Source organism: Gobio gobio (assembly GCF_949357685.1).
Source record: "Gobio gobio genome assembly, chromosome: 25".
Classification (NCBI taxonomy): domain Eukaryota; kingdom Metazoa; phylum Chordata; class Actinopteri; order Cypriniformes; family Gobionidae; genus Gobio; species Gobio gobio.
Window position 1 is genome coordinate 7,550,316 of NC_137121.1, and position 22,837 is coordinate 7,573,152.

Consider the following 22,837-nt stretch of genomic DNA (forward strand, 5'->3'; position numbering starts at 1 on the left):
ATACATTTTATGTGTCTGTGGTACCAGAGCCATATAATAAGGGATCTGGGTAACACAAAAACTACCCAAACACTGGGTTGTTGTTGTTACATCTGACCCAGGATCTGGGCTACACAAAAACTACCCAAACACTGGGTTGTTGTTGTTTACATCTGACCCAGGATCTGGTCTACACAAAAACTACCCAAACACTGGGTTGTTGTTGTTACATCTGACCCAGGATCTGGGCTACACAAAAACTACCCAAACACTGGGTTGTTGTTGTTTACATCTGACCCAGGATCTGGTCTACACAAAAACTACCCAAACACTGTGTTGTTGTTGTTGTTACATCTGACCCAGGATCTGGTCTACACAAAAACTACCCAAACACTGGGTTGTTGTTTTTACATCTGACCCAGGATCTGGTCTACACAAAAACTACCCAAACACTGGGTTGTTGTTGTTACATCTGACCCAGGATCTGGGTAACACAAAAACTACCCAAACACTGGGTTGTTACGTCTGACCAGGATCTGGGGCCCGTTCTTCGTACCTCGCTAACTCAGTTAGCTGGATTTGATTGTTGACGATTTGGCATGATCTCGGATTGTTTGGTTCTTCGAAGCTCATCCTGGACTTGTTGTCATAGTAACAGGTCCGTAAGCTTAAACCTGCTCGCGAGCGGCTTATTTAATGTAAACAGGATTAGATTGCATCTTGAGGTGATACTTAAAATCTGTCCCAGCCACTGCTACTTTATTACAAGAGTGCATTACTGAACCAGGGGCAATAATAATAATTTTAAATAATAATATAAAAATGTTATATTGTATATGTATATGTATATGAGAATGTATAATGTTGTGTATAATACTATAGACAGCCACTTGATTGAGCGATTTATTTGTGATGGAATAAGTATTTTATATAATTTTATTTTTATTGGTTTACACACATGTTGTACAGTTAATCTGAGCCGTGCATTAAGTGATCACGGATATTATGGGAGTGGCTTGATGCAGCGTAAGAGAGGATAATTTGATAATTTGATCTTGACCCATAAGAAACTTGAATACTGTCACGTTACAAATCTGCTTCAAATTGAATTAAAAATTAAATTACAACATTTGAAATAAAAATGTAAAGGGTGTACAAATACTGTATAAAATCGAGAATATAAATAATTGGTAATCATGTTAAAAAAAAACATTTATCATTTATCTATTATAACTTTTATGTTGGTTTGGTCGTTTGGCTGTTTCCTTATAAACGTTCAGAAATTCGTGGGGGTTTTTTGTGTAATTTGTCAAGTTTTTTTGCCAGGTGGCTTTTTAATTATATGATGTCATTACGTTGCTGTCTTGACGCCAGCCAATCGCTGCATTGCTGATCATGGTTTCGAGTATCGATGCATCTGCCCTCTTCAGGGAACACAAGAACGCGCAGTGATCTTAGATCATTTAATCCAGATATTTTAATCCAATCCGCAAATTCGTTTGAAGAACCAAATTAGCCAGAGATCAGTTATCACGATTAAAAGATCTGGGATCTGTCAAATCATCTTAGATGTATTAAGCGAGGTACGAAGAACGGGCCCCTGGTCTACACAAAAACTACCCAAACACTGGGTTGTTGTTGTTACATCTGACCCAGGATCTGGGCTACACAAAAACGACCCAAACACTGGGTTGTTGTTGTTGTTACATCTGACCCAGGATCTGGGCTACACAAAAACTACCCAAACACTGGGTTGTTGTTGTTACATCTGACCCAGGATCTGGGCTACACAAAAACGACCCAAACACTGGGTTGTTGTTGTTGTTACATCTGACCCAGGATCTGGGCTACACAAAAACTACCCAAACACTGGGTTGTTGTTGTTACATCTGACCCAGGATCTGGGCTACACAAAAACTACCCAAACACTGGGTTGTTGTTGTTACATCTGACCCAGGATCTTGGCAACACAAAAACTACCCAAACACTGGGTTGTTGTTGTTACATCTGACCCAGGACCTGGGTAACACAAAAACCACCCAAACACGGGTTGTTGTTGTTACATCTGACCCAGGACCTGGGTAACACAAAAACTACCCAAACACTGGGTTGTTACGTCTGACCAGGATGGGTAACACAAAAACTACCCAAACACTGGGTTGTTACGTCTGACCAGGATGGGTAACACAAAAACTACCCAAACACTGGGTTGTTACGTCTGACCAGGATGGGTAACACAAAAACTACCCAAACACTGGGTTGTTACGTCTGACCAGGATCTGGGCTACACAAAAACTACCCAAACACTGGGTTGTTACGTCTGACCAGGATGGGTAACACAAAAACTACCCAAACACTGGGTTGTTACGTCTGACCAGGATGGGTAACACAAAAACTACCCAAACACTGGGTTGTTACGTCTGACCAGGATCTGGGCTACACAAAAACTACCCAAACACTGGGTTGTTACGTCTGACCAGGATCTGGGCTACACAAAAACTACCCAAACACTGGGTTGTTGTTGTTACATCTGACCCAGGATCTGGTCTACACAAAAACTACCCAAACACTGTGTTGTTGTTGTAACTTCTGACCCAGGATCTGGGTAACACAAAAACTACCCAAACACTGGGTTGTTACATATGACCAGGATCTGGGTAACACAAAAACTACCCAAACACTGGGTTGTTGTTGTCAAATCTGACCCAGGACCTGGGTAACACAAAAACTACCCAAACACTGGGTTGTTACGTCTGACCCAGGATCTGGGCTACACAAAAACTACCCAAACACTGGGTTGTTGTTGTCAAATCTGACCCAGGACCTGGGTAACACAAAAACTACCCAGACACTGTGTTGTTGTTGTAACTTCTGACCCAGGATCTGGGTAACACAAAAACTACCCAAACACTGGGTTGTTGTTGTCAAATCTGACCCAGGATCTGGGCTACACAAAAACTACCCAAACACTGTGTTGTTGTTGTAACTTCTGACCCAGGATCTGGGTAACACAAAAACTACCCAAACACTGGGTTGTTACATATGACCAGGATCTGGGTAACACAAAAACTACCCAAACACTGGGTTGTTGTTGTCAAATCTGACCCAGGATCTGGGCTACACAAAAACTACCCAAACACTGTGTTGTTGTTGTAACTTCTGACCCAGGATCTGGGTAACACAAAAACTACCCAAACACTGTGTTGTTGTTGTAACTTCTGACCCAGGATCTGGGTAACACAAAAACTACCCAAACACTGGGTTGTTACATATGACCAGGATCTGGGTAACACAAAAACTACCCAAACACTGGGTTGTTGTTGTTGTTAAATCTGACCCAGGACCTGGGTAACACAAAAACTACCCAAACACTGAAAAAATATCCCAAAAGCCTCAACCCAGGATTTGGGTAGAAACAATAACCCAAGATTGTTAATTCAGGCCATTTTTAAATACATTTATTTGTTCCTTTATAACCGCTTATATAAATATCTAAATGTTATGAAAACGGTGACAAATGTGTTTTTTGGACAAACTGTAATGTTCCACACTACCAGGCATTACAAGAATTTCAGGAAAGATGCCCAAAATGTTGATTTTGTAGAATGGTGGTTGATTTTAGTTAATTTGTAGCGCGTCGTCCCTGTGAACCTTGAACTCTCTGACATCCCAAAGCTCAAAACACATATTTATGTGAGAACGTTCCCATGTCCCACGAGTGCGGGCACAATGGATCTTGACACAACTGCAGTTAAATAAATCATAAAAAGCAGAGTATTCTGTCCTCCACAATCCCCAGGGAGGACATATTTGTAAAGCCATGTCATCTGGGAGGATCCCTGGTAAGATGTGTTGTAAAACACTGTACAAAGGTGGACAACACCATTCGAATAACATACAGTACAGCTGTTTATTGTACACTGATTTAATAAGAATATATATTTTTGGATATGTTAAATAGGCTACTAATATTGAAAGAATAATAGATATGTATTATGGGCTGTTTAACAGATTTTTTAGCTAAATTCAAACGGTATAACAATCAAGCAAAAAATATTTATGACATATAAAAAAGACCTAGTCGTTACCATAGATAGACCTAATACATATTATTATTTTGTTTGTAAATAAAATGTATTTTATATGTTTATGGTCATTACAAGCTGATTACAAGCGTTATAACACAATAACAAAACAATAACAACACCGCTGATAAGGTCGCGTGAGGCAGGACAAATTCCTGGAAACATTACAAACGACAGCCAAGAAGAATGGAACGGAGGTCCAAGAGCGCAGCCTCTGATTGGCTATCTTCTCAGCCACGCCCAATGTCAACACGCCCCTCCCCCCCGGTGATGTTTGTGTTAGTGACCTGTGACGGAGGAGCCAACGGTCAGGGGCACGAGCACGTCAAAACACCGGTCACTGTACGCAAAGTTATTTAACAAGCTAGCGGAGAAAACAGAAGTTCATTCACGAGGCGTGTGTCAGTGATTGTTCATCACTTTAGAAACTTTTTAACCCGGAGACGTTAGTGTTTAGGTAGTTATAAACGTTAGAAGCTCCCTCTAATGTCATTTATGGCTCGTCCGCGATGCGTCAAGCGCGTGAAAGACTGTAAGCGAAAGTAACCAGGGGGATTTACTGTTAACTTTATTTGAAGATTTTTCCAGAAGAGACCAACATGTTCCCTCTCGACTCTCAGTGGAATATTTCTTTCGCTGGCTGTGGCTTTCTGGGTATTTATCACATCGGAGTGGCCAGCTGTCTACAGGAGCACGCGCCGTTTCTGGTGGAGAATGCGCGTCACATTTACGGCGCGAGTGCGGGCGCGCTCACGGCCTCTGCGCTGGTCAGCGGAGCCTGTTTGGGTAAAGAAGACAGATTTATATGTTACACCCATACATTTATATGTTATTTTTTATAGTCTATGGTTACACCTAGTAATATATTCACAAGAAAAAGTACTTGGTAAGTCATGGTAATAGTGATTTACCCTTCAAGTACCCAATTTTAGTGCCATGGTGTATTTCAAAATACCATAGTATCACCCTGTACCATGATAGCTCCACATTGTTTTTTTTTTGTTTGTAAAAGGACATGTTTATAGATATTTTGCATGGTAAAATCATGGTATTATTTGATTTGGACACCATTTAAATGCCATACAATTGTATACCGTGGTATTTTTAGATTTACTATAGTACCATGACATGCAAAGCACTTCTAAAAGTACCTTGGTGCATGTTTAAAATACCATGGTATCACCATAATGTCATGTAAAAAATAAAAAACTTAAATATGAAATATTTTACTATTAAAACAATGTATAATTGTCTCATTACAGTCATGAGAATTTGAGGGGAAATGTTTTTAATTATCATGAAAAATATGTCGGAAAAATATTAACATTTTAATGAAAATAATATTCTATTTAAATAATATATTAATATGTTTCTCTCATTACAGTAATGCGAATTTCAGGGGAAAATGTTTTTAATTATCATGAAAAATATGTCAGAATATTATCTTTAAATATTTTAATATATTTTAAAATATATTTAATATATTTTAAAATATCTTAAAATATTTTAATATTAAATATTTTTTCCATTTAAATAATATATTAATATTTTAAAATATTTGTTTCCATTTAAATAATATATTAATATTTTTCGCTCATTACAGTAATGTGAACTTCAAAGGAAAATCTGGTTAATTATCATGAAAAATATGTCAGAACATAATATTTATTAAAATTAAATATTTCCCATTTAAATTATTTATAAATATTTTCTTTCTCCCATTACAGTAATGAGAATTTCAGGATAATTTTTTTTTAATTATCATGAAAAATATGTCAGTCAGAATATTATTTTCTTTAAGATTAAATATTATTCCATTTAAATCATATATTAATATTTTTCTCTCATTACAGTCATGAGAGTTTGAGGGGAAAATGTTTTTAATTATCATGAAAAAAATGTCAGAATATTACTTTCATTAAAATGTAATATTTTCCCATTTAATTAATATATTCATATTTTTCTCTCATTACAGTAATGCAGATTTCAAAGGAAAATCTGGTTAATTATCATGAAAAATATGTCAGAATATAATTTTTATTAAAATTAAATATATCCCATTTAAATGATTTATCAATATTTTCTTTCTCTCATTACATTAATGAGAATTTCAGGGATTTTTTTTTTAAATTATCATGAAAAATATGTCAGTCAGAACATTATTTTAATTAAGATTAAATATTATTCCATTTAAATAATATATTAATATTTTTTAAATATTTTTCCATTTAAATAATATATTAATATTTTTCGCTCATTACAGTAATGATAATTTCAAAGGAAAATCTGGTTAATTAGCATTAAAATTTAATTTTTTCCATTTAAATAATATATTAATATTTTTTGCTCATTACAGTAATAATAATTTCAGAGGAAAATCTGGTTAATTATCCTGAAAAATATGTCAGAATATAATTTTTATTAAAATTAAATATTTCCCATTTAAATTATTTATAAATATTTTCTTTCTCTCATTACAGTAATGAGAATTTCAGGAGAAGTTTTTTTAATTATCATAAAAAATATGTCAGTCAGAACATTATTTTCTTTAAGATTAAATATTATTCCATTTAAATCATATATTAATATTTTTCTCTCATTACAGTAATGCGAATTTCAAAGAAAAATTTGGTTAATTATCATGAAAAATATGTCAGAATATAATTTCTATTCAAATTGAATATTTCCCATTTAAATAATTTATCAATATATATTTTTTCTCTCATTACAGTCATGAGAATTCGAGGGGAAATGTTTTTAATTATCATGAAAAATATGTCAGAATATTACTTTAATTAAAACTAAATATTTTCTCCATTTAAATAATGTATTACATTTTTTTTTAAATATTATTCAATTTAAATAATGTATCTTTTTTTAATCTGCTACAGTAATAAGAATTTGATTGGAAAATGTGGTTAATTATCATGAAAAATGTCAGTCAGAATATTATTTTCATTAAAAATGTATATGTTTTAAATTTAAATAATATATTCATATTTTTCTCTCATTACAGTAATGCGAATTTCAAAGAAAAATGTGGTTAATTATCATGAAAAATATGTCACAATATTATTTTCATTTAAATTAAATATTATTCAATTTAAATAATGTATCATCATTTTTTTATATATTACAGTAATGCGAATTTCAAAGAAAAATGTGGTTAATTATCATGAAAAATATGTCACAATATTATTTTCATTTAAATTAAATATTATTCAATTTAAATAATGTATCATCTTTTTTTTATATATTACAGTAATGCGAATTTCAAAGAAAAATGTGGTTAATTATCATGAAAAATATGTCACAATATTATTTTCATTTAAATTAAATATTATTCAATTTAAATAATGTATCATCATTTTTTTATATATTACAGTAATGCGAATTTCAAAGAAAAATGTGGTTAATTATCATGAAAAATATGTCAGAATATTATTTTCATTTAAATTAAATATTATTCAATTTAAATAATGTATCATCATTTTTTTATATATTACAGTAATGCGAATTTCAAAGAAAAATGTGGTTAATTATCATGAAAAATATGTCAGAATATTATTTTCATTTAAATTAAATATTATTCAATTTAAATAATGTATCATCATTTTTTTATATATTACAGTAATGCGAATTTCAAAGAAAAATGTGGTTAATTATCATGAAAAATATGTCAGAATATTATTTTCATTTAAATTAAATATTATTCCATTTAAATAATGTATCATCATTTTTTTTATATATTACAGTAATGCGAATTTGATTGGAAAATGTGGTTAATTATCATGTCATATTCATATCATATTCATTGTCTTTAAGCAAAATGTACAACTAAGGTACTGTTAGAGCACCATCTGTTGTATCTGTGTCAAAGATGACCATGACACATCATCCACCTGTTGCTCTGATCACTGACTGCTCTCTTTCTGGTCCTGTGACAGGGGAGGCCGGAGCCAACATCATTGACGTGGCTAAAGAAGCCCGGAAGCGCTTCCTAGGGCCCATGCACCCCTCCTTCAACCTGGTGAAGATCATCCGAAACATGCTGCACCGCACCCTCCCCCCCGACAGCTACACCCGGGCCAGCGGCCGCCTGGGCATCTCTCTCACCCGCGTCACGGACGGAGAAAACGTGCTGGTGTCACACTTCAACAGCAATGAGGAACTCGTGCAAGTGCGTGCTTACACACACACACACACATCTTCTAAAACTGTATCAGTAGGCCTTCTAATACACAGCTGTAAACACTCAAGATGTTTAATGTTTTTGACTATTAGATCCCTTGTGTTCTCATATGTACAGGCGTGTATATGCAGTACTTACATTCCCGTGTACTGTGGCCTGATACCGCCGACCCTGCAGGGAGTGGTGAGTGATTAATCCAGTCATTAATTACCCATAATATCCGTTTACAACTGCAATATGATTAGCCTTTCTGTGCAACAGCATGTTAGAATGATTTCTGAAGGATCATGTGACACTGAAGACTGGAGTAATGATGCTGAAAATTCAGCTTTTATCACAGGAATAAATTACATTTTACAATATATTCACACTTAGTTTAAATTGTAATATTTTTTTTACCAATATTACTGTATTTTTGAGTAAATAAATGCAGCTTTGGTGAGCAGAAGAGACTTAAAACTTGGTGCTCTTTTTTTGATCGCCTTTTTTCGTATATCATATATTTTAGTAATTATTATCATAAATTAGGTATCATTTAAAAGTTTACAAACTTAAAATTCATCGTTTTGAAATCAGACATTGTGTAACCATGGAAACGGTACTCTAAATTATTCGAGCGGGCTCCTCCCCTAGTGGGCGTTGTCATGTTTCATAGTACAACAATTATTTTAACTACTTTATAATTAAAATCTTTTCCAATCTTGACAAAACACATATCGTCGGAAAGGTCTGAGTCTCAAGGGTCCATATTTGGTGAGTGCTTTGTGATGGAAGTGATATTTGGACAGAAATTTACAGGGAAATGCATAAAAATAAAAAAAACAATAAATGGAATTTGAATGACACCCGGTGGCTATTTGTGGTACAGCGCCTTAACAAAATCTCATGGGAACTTTAATTTTTGTGATATCAACTTCAAAGTTAGTTAGACATATGGCTTTGATTTCATAGTAATTTTAGAGTAAAATATTTTTTGTAAAATATACATTTTATATGAAATAAAAAATATTTAGTACTGTTTTTTTCATTTACAGTAGATTTCATACTTTCATATTTTGAATTGCTTTCACTGCCGAGTGTCTTCTTTAAAACGAGACCAAACTTAGGTCTATATTCCAAAGCATCCATTGAATTACAGCCCTTTAAATTTGGATAGTGCATTTTCATGTGTATTCTCAAAAAAGGGGGGTGACAGTTAAGGGGATAAAACATTACACAAATCTAACAGTAGTGTATGTAGAATTTTTAAACGAAAAAGTTATTCGTTTATGTTTAGTCATTGAATGCATGATGCGGGACAAGTGACACATGCTGAGGTTTATTACTGATGGTTTGGGGTTTGTTTAAAGGGGTCATGAACTGAGAAATCAACTTTCCCTTGAGCCTTTGATATATAAAAGTTCATGGTAATATAAGAATATCCAGGGCTGCGTTTCCCAAAAGCATCGTAAGCCTAAGTTGATCGTAAAAACGATCGTACGAGTGATCTTAATATTAAGGTCTGTTTCCCAAAAGCATCGTAACTTAAGTAGAACTTGAAAATGATCGTAGATCTACGAGTGCTCTGGAGTAATCGTAAAGCTCTAAGTGTATCGTAAGAAGACAGAGTTATGAGGTTTCCTACAGGACAACCGGCAGATTACACCTTTAACTTTATTCAAGTGCATTGTGATAATACTATACGGTTTTGATTGTACTTTATTGTACACTTTTTTATTTTTATTTTTTATTTTAATATTCTCATTATTATCAATGTTGATTAAAAAAAAAAAAACAGTTCTGCTGCTTAATATTTTTGTGGAAACTGACTTTATGATCACTGGATTTTATTAAAAAAAAATGTTATGAGGGCAGGTAAAAAACAAAAAAATTATAAATACACATCTGAATTAAATGAGGATATTTATTTTGTCTTTTTGAAAGGTATCTTTTCTTGTTTTTTTTTGTTCAGCCATTTTGTCAGTGCCTCAGCCTGTAGGTGCTTTATATAGACGTGTTTTGATTGCTAATCCACATCAGATGACAATTATTAGGTGAAACGTTCAGAGGAAACGATTCCATATAAGGTTATATTTCAGCACTTCGCAAATGGACAGCGACTCTTAACCCTTTAAGACCTAAGGGTATTTTTACAATTCATTTTCCGCCTGGTGTTATTTACTAAAAAAGCTTGTAAAACATCAACCCTGTTGTGCACAGACAATTGACACACCTCTTTTTTTTCAAGACAAGTTGCACTGTCAGTATATTTGTGTTGCATTGATGTCACCTGAATGTAAAATAAGTTATGGGACCATGAAGACAAATGAAAACATAAAACGGAAATTGAATCACTCAAATATTTATTGAAAACACACACAAATAAATAAAAGCTAAGCATATTTCCTCTGGAAAACTGTTTGTTCAAGTTTTTGGAGTCCTGGAACTCAGGAATAAACATGATAACTTATACAGAACCAAAACTATTTACATTTTTCCAAAAAAAGTCCAGGCGCTTTTGGCCTCTTTGGATTTTGGATATTTACTGGTGCCAAGCCTCAAAACAGTTCCTATCAGGAACTTCTCCTCAAACTTTTTCCTCAAACTTTCTCCTCAAACTTTCTCCACAAAACTACTAAAAACTGCAGCGCGTCTCTCTCTCTCTCTCCTCAACACTAGCCGTGCGTCTCTCTATCCACAATAACAGAGCTGTGGTTCATGCGTAATGACGCACACCAACGTGGATGACGGATCAGCCTGTCATTGGTCAAACCCTCATCCAAAATGGCAGCTAGCATCGCGCTAGCGGCAAAAATGACGGAAAATGTATAAATTATGGACATCAAGTGGATATATCTTGGATGTAAGCGTTTTGATTTATTGCTGAACAACTCCAAAAAGATGCACATGTTCCAGGCTGGATAGAAAACCTTCTGTAAAGGCTACAAAGACACCAAAGACACCCCCGTGATGGCTGGCTCGTTAGCTTTCTGCTGGAAAAAACGGTAAGAAAATCGATAAAAGTTTCATGAAATAATATAGATATTTATCGGAGGTGCCGTGTGATGTCGTGGGCGATGCCGTCGGGCTCTGAGGGTTAAGTAGCACTTAGAGCGCGTTCTCGCGCGTTCATGTTAAGTACATTTTTGGGAAACGCAAAAATTGCTGCGAGTGATCGTAACTTCGCTCGTAGAACACGCTCTTTAGAGATAAGATACATCGTTATTGGGAAACCCGGCCCAGTACGTTTCGGAGCTGAAAACGTCCTTGTTAGTCAAAGAAAAGCTTTTATTGACACCAGGACCAGAAAACGATCTCAGAATATGCCAACCCTTGATGTCATCGGCCCTGTCCCAAATGGCCCCCTAACTGGACTGAATGAGAGGAGGCGGTGCGGGTCAACTCGCTGTCGGTCGGAGAGAAGAGCGCAGCTGATATCGATACTGTAGAAAATGATTATCGTATCGTTTCAGATATTTCAGTTTCGATACATATCGAAATATCAATATTTTTGACAACACTACAGTGCGACACGCCCATAAAAACCGAGCATTCCAGGAGAGAGGCTCAAAATAAGGGTAGAAAATAGCCTATTACTTATTCATTATGATGTTTTTGAATGCAAAATCCACAAAAACATCTTAAGTTAACCTCAGACAACAGTAAAAAAATTAAAAAAGCAAGTTCATGACCCCTTTAAATCACTCACTCAATATGAGCATCAGTGATGTTTGACATAGTATACACCATTACATTAGGGCACGGTCTCTCTAAAATGCGGTCTCACAAAAAATGTTCAGTTCACATAAAAAAATTGAAATTATATTTTGCTTTAGAAAAATGAAGTACATTTTCTTAAGAACAATTTGTTTTTTTTAAAGAATTATTTGGAATTTTTTACTTCATCTGAATGGTATGAAACTTGGTTTTTCCAAAACAAGTTTTACTCTAAAACTGTAAGAAAATCAAAGCCATAAATCTAAACAAGTTGTGCTCCAAATTTGCGGTTGATATCTCAAGAAATGAGCTTTCAGTCAGATTTTGTTTGTGCGCAGTACCAAACGCTTCCACTGGATGAAATTCATCTCCCATTCGTTTCCAATGCACTCATTTTTGACCGCGAACAATACAAGTGTGACTATTTCCTGTCAGGACCCTTTTCCAATCATGTCCATGATTTTTGTGTGTGTTAACAGAGCAAGTGCCAAAACCTTTACCAAGTTTCATACCAATCAGATGAAGAAACTATAATATTAATTTGTGAGAAAATACTGCTTTCTTAATTTAATTTAATTTAATTGCAGAGTGCAGCTTACAAAACTAAACATCAACAACAACAACTAAAACTAAATCTATTTAACAAAATAAATACATTAATTATTTAATTATTTTATTTTATTACAAAACTAAATCTATTTTAAAAAATATATAAATTAAGAAGGTAATTAGATGCTATAAATTCAAATAAATGTATCTCATTACAATAATATTGCTTTCTTTTTTATTTAATTACATATTTAATTTAATTTAATTGCAGAGTGCATATAACTACACTAAACACATAGCAAGTGCCAAAATTATATATTTCATATAAAATAAAATAAAAATTGTATTTTTATGCATTTTCATAATAATGCACTTAAACTTCTGTAACTTTATTTTACTTTCACTTTTTCAACTTTCTTCACTTTGGCAATAATCTGCCAAGTGTCTTCTTTATAAAATATGGCAAAGCATTCAAGATTTATCACAGTTTAACTTCAAAAAGTAATAAATGGATCATAACTATTCCATAAATATAATTTAGTACTGTAAAATCCCCAAAAAATACAAAATATTAAATAAAAAACATCAAACTAAAATATAGTATATTAATTTAATTGAAAAAAAAAAGGTAATTTGACTGCCACGTGAGCAGCACCAGAGTTAATTAATGTATAATTTTTCTTGCATTACAGTAATGAGAATTTGAGGGGAATATATGTTAATTATCATGAAAATAATGTCACAATGCAAAAGCTTAATTTTCTTGATTCTACATGTAATTTCATTCTTTTTACTTGATTATTTTATTTATTTACTCCTCTTTCCACTCATTTGTATGTGTGTTAATGGTTGTTATTGTGTTGCGCAGCTCCTAAAGCTGTCAGTGCTCTGTGTGTGAGATGAAATGTGTCCCACATGTGTTTAAATGACAGCTCTGTAATCAGTCATGGAAAGGTAAAGGTGAAGCTGATGTCAGATCAGTGAGATCGGTGAGCTGGTGTCCATAAGTCAGTGTGTGTGCAGTTGGCACGTGGCTCGCCTTCCCTGCGTTCCTGCCAGTGAATGAGTCAGTGTGTGTGTGTGTAGGCCGGGATTAGTGTATGTTTGGATATGTGCGTTGGCTGTGTGTGCGTTCCAACAAGAATCCTAAATAATGTGTCTGTGTGTGTGTGTGTGTGTGTGTGTGTGTGTGTGTGTGTGTGTGTGTGTGTGTGTGTGTGTGTGTGTGTGTGTGTGTGTTTGTGTGTGTGTGTGTTGCCCAAAATATGACAGGACTGCCAGCGCTCTGAATGCTTCTGCTCTTTCTACTGTTCAGCACTGCAGTAAAACCTCAATCTATTAATATTCACAATCTTCTCTCTCAGTTTTTTCCATTTCAGTTTATTGATTGTTATTGGCGTGTCCAATATTGTGCAATTGTATTTCCAAAGTTTTGCATTCAGTGCGAAATGGTTTAGTTACTTTAATGCACTCTGCAATAAAATTAAATAAAATTAAAATGAAGACAAGTAGCACTATTTCCTCACAAATTAATATTATTGTAATGAGAAAAATGTAATTAGATTTACAGCATCTTGTTATCTTTCTTGATTTATTTATTAGTTTAGTTTAGTTAGATGCACTCTGCAATAAAATAAAATAATAAAATAATTAATGTATTTATTTTTGTTATTTAGATTTAGTTTTGTAATCAAATTAAATAATTAATGTATTTATTTTTGTTATGTAGATTTAGTTTTGTAATCAAATTAAATTAAATTAAATAATTAATGTATTTATTTGTGTTAAATAGATTTAGTTTTGTACTTAAATAAAATAAAATAATAAAATAATTAATGTATTTATTTTTGTTAAATATATTTAGTTTTGATATTAAATAAAATAAAACTGATAAATAATTAATGTATTTATTTTTGTTTTATAGATTTAGTTTTGTAATCAAATTAAATAAAATAATTAATGTATTTATTTTTGTTAAATATCAGTTTTGTAATTAAATAAAATAATAGAATAATTAATGTATTTATTTTGTTAAATAGATTTATTTTTGTAATTAAATACAATTAAATAAAATTAAATAATTAAATAATTAATGTATTTATTTTTGTTAAATAGATTTAGTTTTGTAATTAAATAAAATTAAATAATTAATGTATTTATTTTTGTTAAATAGGTTTAGTTTTGTAATTAAATAAAATTATTAAATAATTAATGTATTTATTTTTGTTAAATCTATTTAGTTTTGTTAGATGCTCTCTGCAATTTAATTAAATGCAAATATAGTGAATAAGTAATATTGACAAATTCAATTAACTTAAAACCGCAAAGTAAACCAAGACAGTGGCAAGCAACAAATACAACAAAAAGCGAACATTAGGAAAATTAATGAATTAAATGAGTCATTTAAATGAACAAAGATGAAAAAAGTGTTTGTGTTTCAGCGGTACGTGGACGGAGGCATCAGTGATAATTTGCCTCAGTACGAGCTGAAGAACACCATCACAGTGTCTCCATTCTCTGGGGAAAGTGACATCTGCCCGCGAGACGTCAGCTCCACCAACATCCATGAGCTCCGCTTCACCAACACATCCATTCAGTTCACCCTGGCCAACCTGTACAGGGTCTCCAGAGCTCTCTTCCCCCCTGATCCAATGGTAACACACACACACACACACACACACACAGCTCAGGTGTTCATTTAACACTGTCTGCTGGATGTTCCCTGTTGAAATGGCCTAAAAATACACACTGACTGTCAAAATGACACAAATCCTGTGCTTTTCTGTTCCTCAGGTGATGAAGCATATGTGCAAGCAGGGATACAAAGATGCTTTACACTTCCTTAAGAAGAATGGTGAGTCCTTTCTAAATGTGTCTGTTAATCAGATTTGTGTGCTTTATGTCAGCATTTTCAGGACTAAATGAAGCAGAACGGTTCATTTCGTCCTGATATTGGCAGGTATTGCAGTTGTCATGCAGTGTTTATGAAATGGCATTTATTATCTGTCTGCTGGCTCACAGCTGTGTTGGTGAAGATTATTTTTATCACCTCTGTAATGAAGCGGATAGTCGGAAAGATGCCGAGAGCTTGACTGGTGTTAGAGAGACCTCTAGTGACCAATACTGACATAACAGGTCCGGCCATGAGACTGTATTTTGCTTTTTTATAAATAAACACATTTGCATTATATTTATATTTTGTACATTTGCAGATGCTTATCCAAAGTAACTTTAACATTGGATTCAAGATTTACATTTTGTCTATTGATGCCTATAAAAAAAGTGTGTGTGTGTATATATATATATATATATATTTTATATAAAATAATTATAAATATAAGTAATAATATATATATATATATATATATATATATATATATATATATATATATATATATATATATATATATATATATATATATATATATATATATATATATATAATTTATTTATTTGAAAATATAATTATATAACGTTTTTAATTTATATAAAATAAATAATAAAATTATATATAAAATAAAAATTATAAATATAACTAATATAAATGAAAAATTATAAATAAAATGTCATATAATTACATTTATATATATATATATATATATATATATATATATATATACATATACATATATATATATATATATATATACATATATATATATATATATATATATATATATATATATATATATATATATATATATATATATATATATATATATAAAATTGAACTGTGTATATATTTGAAAGATATATTTTAATTTATACATATATTTAAAGATATTTTTATATATATATATATTCATTATTTTAATTTATTATTTTTAATGATTTATATTAATTATATTTAGAATTATTTTATATTATAAATAAAGTTATATAAAATTAATTTATACATATATTTTTCAAATGTAATTTTAAAGTCCCTGTAAAGTCTAAATTAAATGTGTACTTTTTAATATATGTATAAATATAATTTTTTTAAATATACACACACACACACACACAGTTCAATTTAATTTATATATTTTTATATATTTATATATATTTTAATGTAATTATATAACATATTGTTTATATGTTATGTATGTACTGTATATATTAATTTAATTTATACATATTTTTTCAAATATAATTATAACTGTGTGTAGAGAGAGAGAGAGAGAGTTATATATACAGTATATATTAGGGCTGTCAAAAGATTAATCACGATTAATCGCATCCAAAATAAAAGTTTGTGTTTACATAATATATGTGTGTGTACTCTGTTAATTATTATTTATATATAAATACACACATTCATGTATATATTTAAGAAAAAAATATTATTTTTATATATAAAACATTTATATTTATATATATTATAGATTATATAAATGTATATACAGTAACTACATGCAAATATTTCTTAAATATATACATGAATGTGTGTGTATTTATGTGTGTGTGTGTGTGTGTGTCTATGCAATGGGATTAATTTTACATTTTCCAAATAACATTGTTCCTAGAATCTCCCTGCTATTTTTATCTCCACCTTTTACAACTGTCAAGCTCTATAAAGGACATAAAGTGCCATAAACACGCCATAAAAGTCCATACAGCATATGAGCTTTATTCCAACTGGAATTACAACTAATTTTTGGGTGAGCCGTCCATTTATGATTCATCTCAAATCTTTCCCTCATTGTGTGTATGTGTGTGTTTCAGGCCTGTTACAGTATCGAGGTCCACACCGTATGCTAGCCATAGCTGGTGGAGGGGCCGAGGAAGACTCAGATCGTGAGGATGATGAAGAGTCAGAGAGCAGAGGTGACAGAGAAACAGAGGCCCCAGATCTCTCCAGCATCGAGGAACACATCTATGAACACTTGCCTCCTAGATTACATAAAGGTACTGGCAGATAACAGCTCCTGATTATGGTAACTCGAAACCCGGTATTCTTTGAAGTAGCTCTTCGTAATGTGTTAGGTGTGGTGCTCTTCACTGTCTTTGTGCTCTCTCTTCAGCGCTGGTGGAGGCCTGTAGGGAGAGGCGGAGTCTGTTGCAGTCGCTAAGCAACATGCTGCCTGTCAGAATGGCATCTGCCATCCTTTTACCATACACACTTCCTCTGGAATCAGCTCTGTCAATGAGCATCAGGTAAAGACTTTATGAACGTGTGTATCAAAATAATTGTATATACCAATTATTAAAGAGCACCTATTATGGCATTTAAAATGTTCCAAATATTGTTTTAGAAGTCCCCAACAACAGTTTTGCATGCATGCAATGACAAAAAAGACTTTAGTTTTCTTATAATATGCATTTATTTTGACCTGTTTTGACAGCGATTCTCAAATGATTCCTTTAGTGATTCACTTTTCAAAACCCCGCCTTTACGTGACGCTAATCTGCGGTGATTGGTCCGATGACCCAGTCAGTTGTGATTGGTATAGTCTGTGCAGATATTTTCGTAAACATCAAAGTCTTATAGTGACTTTAAAGTCTTAAAGTCTTTGATGTTCGTAAACATCAAAGTCTTATTTCGCCCATCAAAGTCTTATAGTGACAGTAATCTGTTAATATGTGTCAGGAGTTATGAATATGAAAACCGCGTCGGTACCGTTTGATTGTAATATGAGCCTCAGCTGATCTCATTCATAAAAAACTCCTCTATTCTCCTCACGAAGACTCGCGACAAATCAACATCCCTCAGGGCTTTTAGTTCAAAAGTGTGCAGATGAGGAGACATATTGATAGATTCTCATATGTCTGTGTCAAATTTCTAAACAGAGGAGTATTTTTTATTCAATACTTCCTCAAAATGCGCAGATGAAGCCTAATCATGAGCGATTGAGTCTCTTATGTGTTGTTTTCAATTCATCCTGGCAGCCGGAGGGCGCTCTGTGCACATGTAGTCCATGTACAGACAGACGAAGAAGAACCATGTGCCATAATAGAAGTCCATAATAAAAGCTTCCTGAGATCGCGAAACATGCAAATAGAGACATTTGAAGACTAATAAACACACAATCGCGACGATGTGTTGTTTGTCTTCAAGCCACTTAGTCTTCAAATGCTCATCCTTGGGCAGATGAAAAAAGTTTGCTTTTGAGTCGCACTTCAGAACACAGCGTCTCGTCGCCATGATGTTTTCTAGTTTTCACCGGTGTCTTGGAGAGCAATAAGTGGGCGTATCGTATTCAAATAACTTGACAAGTTGACATCATCTAGTCAGAGAAAAAGCTTCGGTCTTCTAACGATTCTTAAAAATGACTCAGAGTCGACTCTTACTTTTGAAAGAAAATAACTATGTATACGGTGCACTGTCATATTTCAAACTTTGCAGGATGTTTTTGTTCACTTAGATCTATGTTACACACTACATAAAAGGTACATTTCAAAATTCCATGATAGGTGCTCTTTAATATGTATCCACACTGGTGATTGTCATTTTGATATGGAATATATTGGTATCTCTTTCTCTCTCAGACTGTTGGAGTGGTTGCCAGACATTCAGGAGGATGTGGGCTGGATGAAGGATCAGACAGTGAAGTTGCTCCAGGGTGTTTTATCTCATGCGGGGAGGAGCGTGTCACAGCAGGTGTCGGCCCGGTGAGAGAACACGCGTGTAAACACATGCACAGACTCACACAGAGCAGTCAGACCAGTCGCTCAATGTCAGATTATATCATGCCACAATAGTTACATAGCGATGTATGTTTTTCTACACTCTAGTGAGTTGAAAAGCATACATTTTTATATACACCGCTCAGGCATAACATTCCTAATATTGTGCTGGTTCCCCTTTTGCTGACCTGTCGAGGCATGGACTCCACTAGACCCCTGAAGGTGTGCTGTGCTATCTGGCACCAAGATGTTAGCAGCAGATCTTTTAAATCCTGTAAGTTGCGAGGTGGGGCCTCCATGGATCGGACTGGTTTGTTCAACACATCCCACAGATGCTCGATTGGATTGAGATTTGGGGAATTCAGAGGCCAAGTCAACACCTCAAACTCATTGTTGTGCTCCTCAAACCATTCCTGAAGCATTTGTGCTTTGTGTCAGGAGCATTATCTGCTGAAAGAGCCACAGACACCAGGGAATACCGTTTCCATGAAAGGCTGTACATGGTCTCATCAATGCTTAGGGAGGTGGTACATGTCAAAGTAACATCCACATTGATGGAGGACCCAAGGTTTCCCAGCAGAACATTGCCCAAAGCATCACTGCCTCCGCCGCCACGCCTTCTTCCCATAGTGCACCTGGTGCCATGTGTTCCCCAGGTAAGCCACGCACACACACCCGGCCATCCACGTGATGTAAAAGAAAAACGTGATCCATCAGACCCTGGGGCCGGTTGCATAAACCGTTAAGACTAGTCTTACAAGTTAGACATAATTTTTTTTCTTTAAGACTGTTCGTAACTTTTTAAAATCAGTTACGTCAAAACATAGACTGGCCTAATTTGATGCGAAAAGTAGGACTGAATGCCACTTGCCTAACTGCTAGTGGCTCATACTAGATCTTAAGACACTGTCTTAACATAATGGCTTAGTTTATGCAACTGGCCCCAGGCCACCTTCTTCCATTGCTCCGTGGTCCAGCTCTGATACTCACGGGCCACTGTTGGGCTTTCTGCGGAGGTCAGGGGTCAGCATGGGCACCCTGACTGGTCTGCGGCTGTGCCGCCCCATACACAACAAACTGAGATGCTCTGTGTATTCTGACACCTTTCTATCAGAACCAGCATTAACTTCTTGAGCAATTTGAGCTCCAGTAGCTCGTCTGTTTGATCGGACCACACGGGCCAGCCTTCGCTCCACGTGCATCAATGAGCCTCGGCCGCCCATGACCCTGTCTCCGGTTCTCCACTGTTCCTTCCTTGGAGCACTTTTGATAGAGACTGACCACTGCAGACCGGGAACACCCCACAAGAGCTGCAGTTTCGGAGATGCTCTGACCCAGTCGTCACAATTTGGCCCTTGTCAAACTCACTCAAATCCTTTCGCTTGTCCATTTTTCCTGCTTCTAACACATCGACTTTGAGGACAAAATGTTCACTTGCTGCCTAATATATCCCACCCACCTATGAAGAGATAATCAGTGTTATTCACTTCACCTGTCAGTAGTCATAATGTTATGCCTGATCGGTGTATATCTTACTTCTCAAGTAAAAGTTTTTTTTTTCACTGGAAAGCAAGACAAAAAAATGGTGCTAGACACATAAATAAAGATAATCTATCAAGTTATCTGTTTTTCCCATTTTGTGTTTGACTAATGAAACTTTTTTTGGATAACTTTCAAATCAGTTTAAATTTACACTCATTAACTGAAAAAAGTTCTAAAACACTTGACACAACATGACCTAAAAATATAACCTGAAGCAGTTATTTATCTCTCTCTCTCAGCTTTTCATATCAGCTGGAACTGAAACATTCCCAGTCTGTCCCGGCCAGCTTCAGTCCGGCTCGCCTTCTGCCAGGCTGGGTCCAGGGGGGCAGCTCCACAGTCCTGGACGCCATGCTGCGATTGGACCAGTACCAGCGCCAGCTCCTGCCAGGCCTTTTCTGCGTCAATCTGGACTTCCGCGGGTCTTTCACCAGCAGTTCGGCCCACTCCAGCGCCCAGAGCCACCAAGATGCAATGGAGGGTCTTAGCATGCGTGATCTCGGAGCCCCGAACGCCAGCCTGCTCCCTTAACCCCAGCATTATATCCCACAATGCACTGCGATGATGCCTAGGAACCCTTCAAACATTTCAGCCTGCATTTTTGCACATTTTTTATTGATTGTGTTGAAGAGAGAGCACATTCTGACTCGAGTCGAGGGTTTTAGGAGAATTTAAAAGAAAAGCAAGTTGAGAACTATATTTATTCACATCTGGAAGAAATGCTGCGTTTCAGAGTGCTAGTGAAGCTTCATATATATATTTTTATATATATATATATCCTCTCAGAATGTCCTTGGGTGTGTGTGTTGCGTGTCCTGGTTCATCAGTGTTCATGTTTTGAAGGATGGTTCGACACGACCCACAGAACCTGATGAAGTAAAGCGATCTGGATTTGAAGGTTTATGCATGTAGACTGATTAAAAGCAAACATGTGACCGTATGCAATGCTGCCCCCCCCCGTACTGTACTCTACCATCATGTGTTTGTGTGTTAAAAGCTACTTTTTGTATGGTTTGTGCCTTATTGTCGGTTTTTGTAAATGGCTGCCAGACACAGATTAAGGTTAGCGCTGGACCGAACTGCTAATCTGCTAATCTACTGTAAATGCTTCAAAATCTGGGATTTGTCTTTTAGTGTGAGCCAGACAGTAAAGCACACCTCCTAATCTGCACTGCTGCTCACATATCAAGTGTTTAGTATTCTAATGTAAATGTTTAACATGCCTAATAAACGTTTTTGACATAGCATTCAGTTGTATTCATGGTTTAATTCATATTTTCCCCCCAGGATATTAGGTTCAGCGTGTCATTTTTACTTAAAAAAGGCACAAAAACAAGGTTCTTTACATTTATTTTTAGGATTTTGTTTCATTTAGTCTTATATTTTCCATTGCTGTTCCAAACTGTACGTGTCTGGGGAGCTTTTGCAGTAACCTCCTGACTTTTATAGGTAAACAATAGCTCTCCGCTACGCCACAGCTCCGACAGACCATCAAGTTTAAGTGCGTGGGGGTTTACTGCGTCATCATGGCCCTGCGTTTCTATTGGCTGATGAAACTTGCCCCTGAGTCTGTTCGCAACCGGCAGAGGGCGCGTTTTGTTCCTCCTGTTGCGCCTCTCCTCCTTTCTCCGGTACTACTGGGGGGTCCGATTCATTTTAGTGAATCGATTCACTCGGACAATTCGTTTCAACGAGCACTCCAACTCTTATTAGTGTTTAGTTTTTTTGTTGTTGTAAAATCGCCATGTTTTCGATTATTGATATATTGTTAACACGATTATTAATATCTCTAGTGTGTGAATTATTCAATGATTTTAAGGGGCGGCTTTTATATGGATTTATTGTAGTGCTTTTAACTCACAGCTATTCTCAGACTAAAATGCATGTTTGAGTTGTTTTAACAGGAAAAAAAACGTGCACTGATGTCTTTAAATATGTTAGTGCCATTGTTTTGTCTTAAGACGTTTTGTAATGTTTTTTTTTCTTTCTAGGGCACGTTTATAAAACTTACTTAAATCTCCCTATTGAACTAAAGCCTAATCTTAGTTTAGCCTAAGCCCTGTTTGTGAAACCGGGCCTTAAAGGTGCACTATGTAACTTTTGGGACATGTGGTCTTCACCTCACAGCCGGTGGGAAAGAATCGGGATAGGACTCGGGCAGAAATCATGATCATGGATGTGATTA

The 22,837-nt window shown here is 34.7% G+C and overlaps 1 protein-coding gene across 1 annotated transcript; it reads left to right on the forward strand.

Annotated features, from left to right (window-relative positions):
* The first annotated feature begins 4,348 nt into the window (after positions 1-4,348).
* pnpla2 (patatin-like phospholipase domain containing 2) lies at positions 4,349-21,898 on the forward strand. Its single transcript, XM_079809907.1, has 9 exons — positions 4,349-4,850; positions 8,012-8,244; positions 8,374-8,439; positions 14,943-15,155; positions 15,295-15,355; positions 17,209-17,391; positions 17,508-17,640; positions 18,973-19,095; positions 20,892-21,898. Exons 1-9 carry the CDS (start codon positions 4,664-4,666, stop codon positions 21,181-21,183), a joined length of 1,491 nt encoding a protein of 496 aa, XP_079666033.1. The 5' UTR covers positions 4,349-4,663; the 3' UTR covers positions 21,184-21,898.
* The last annotated feature ends 939 nt before the right edge of the window (positions 21,899-22,837 follow it).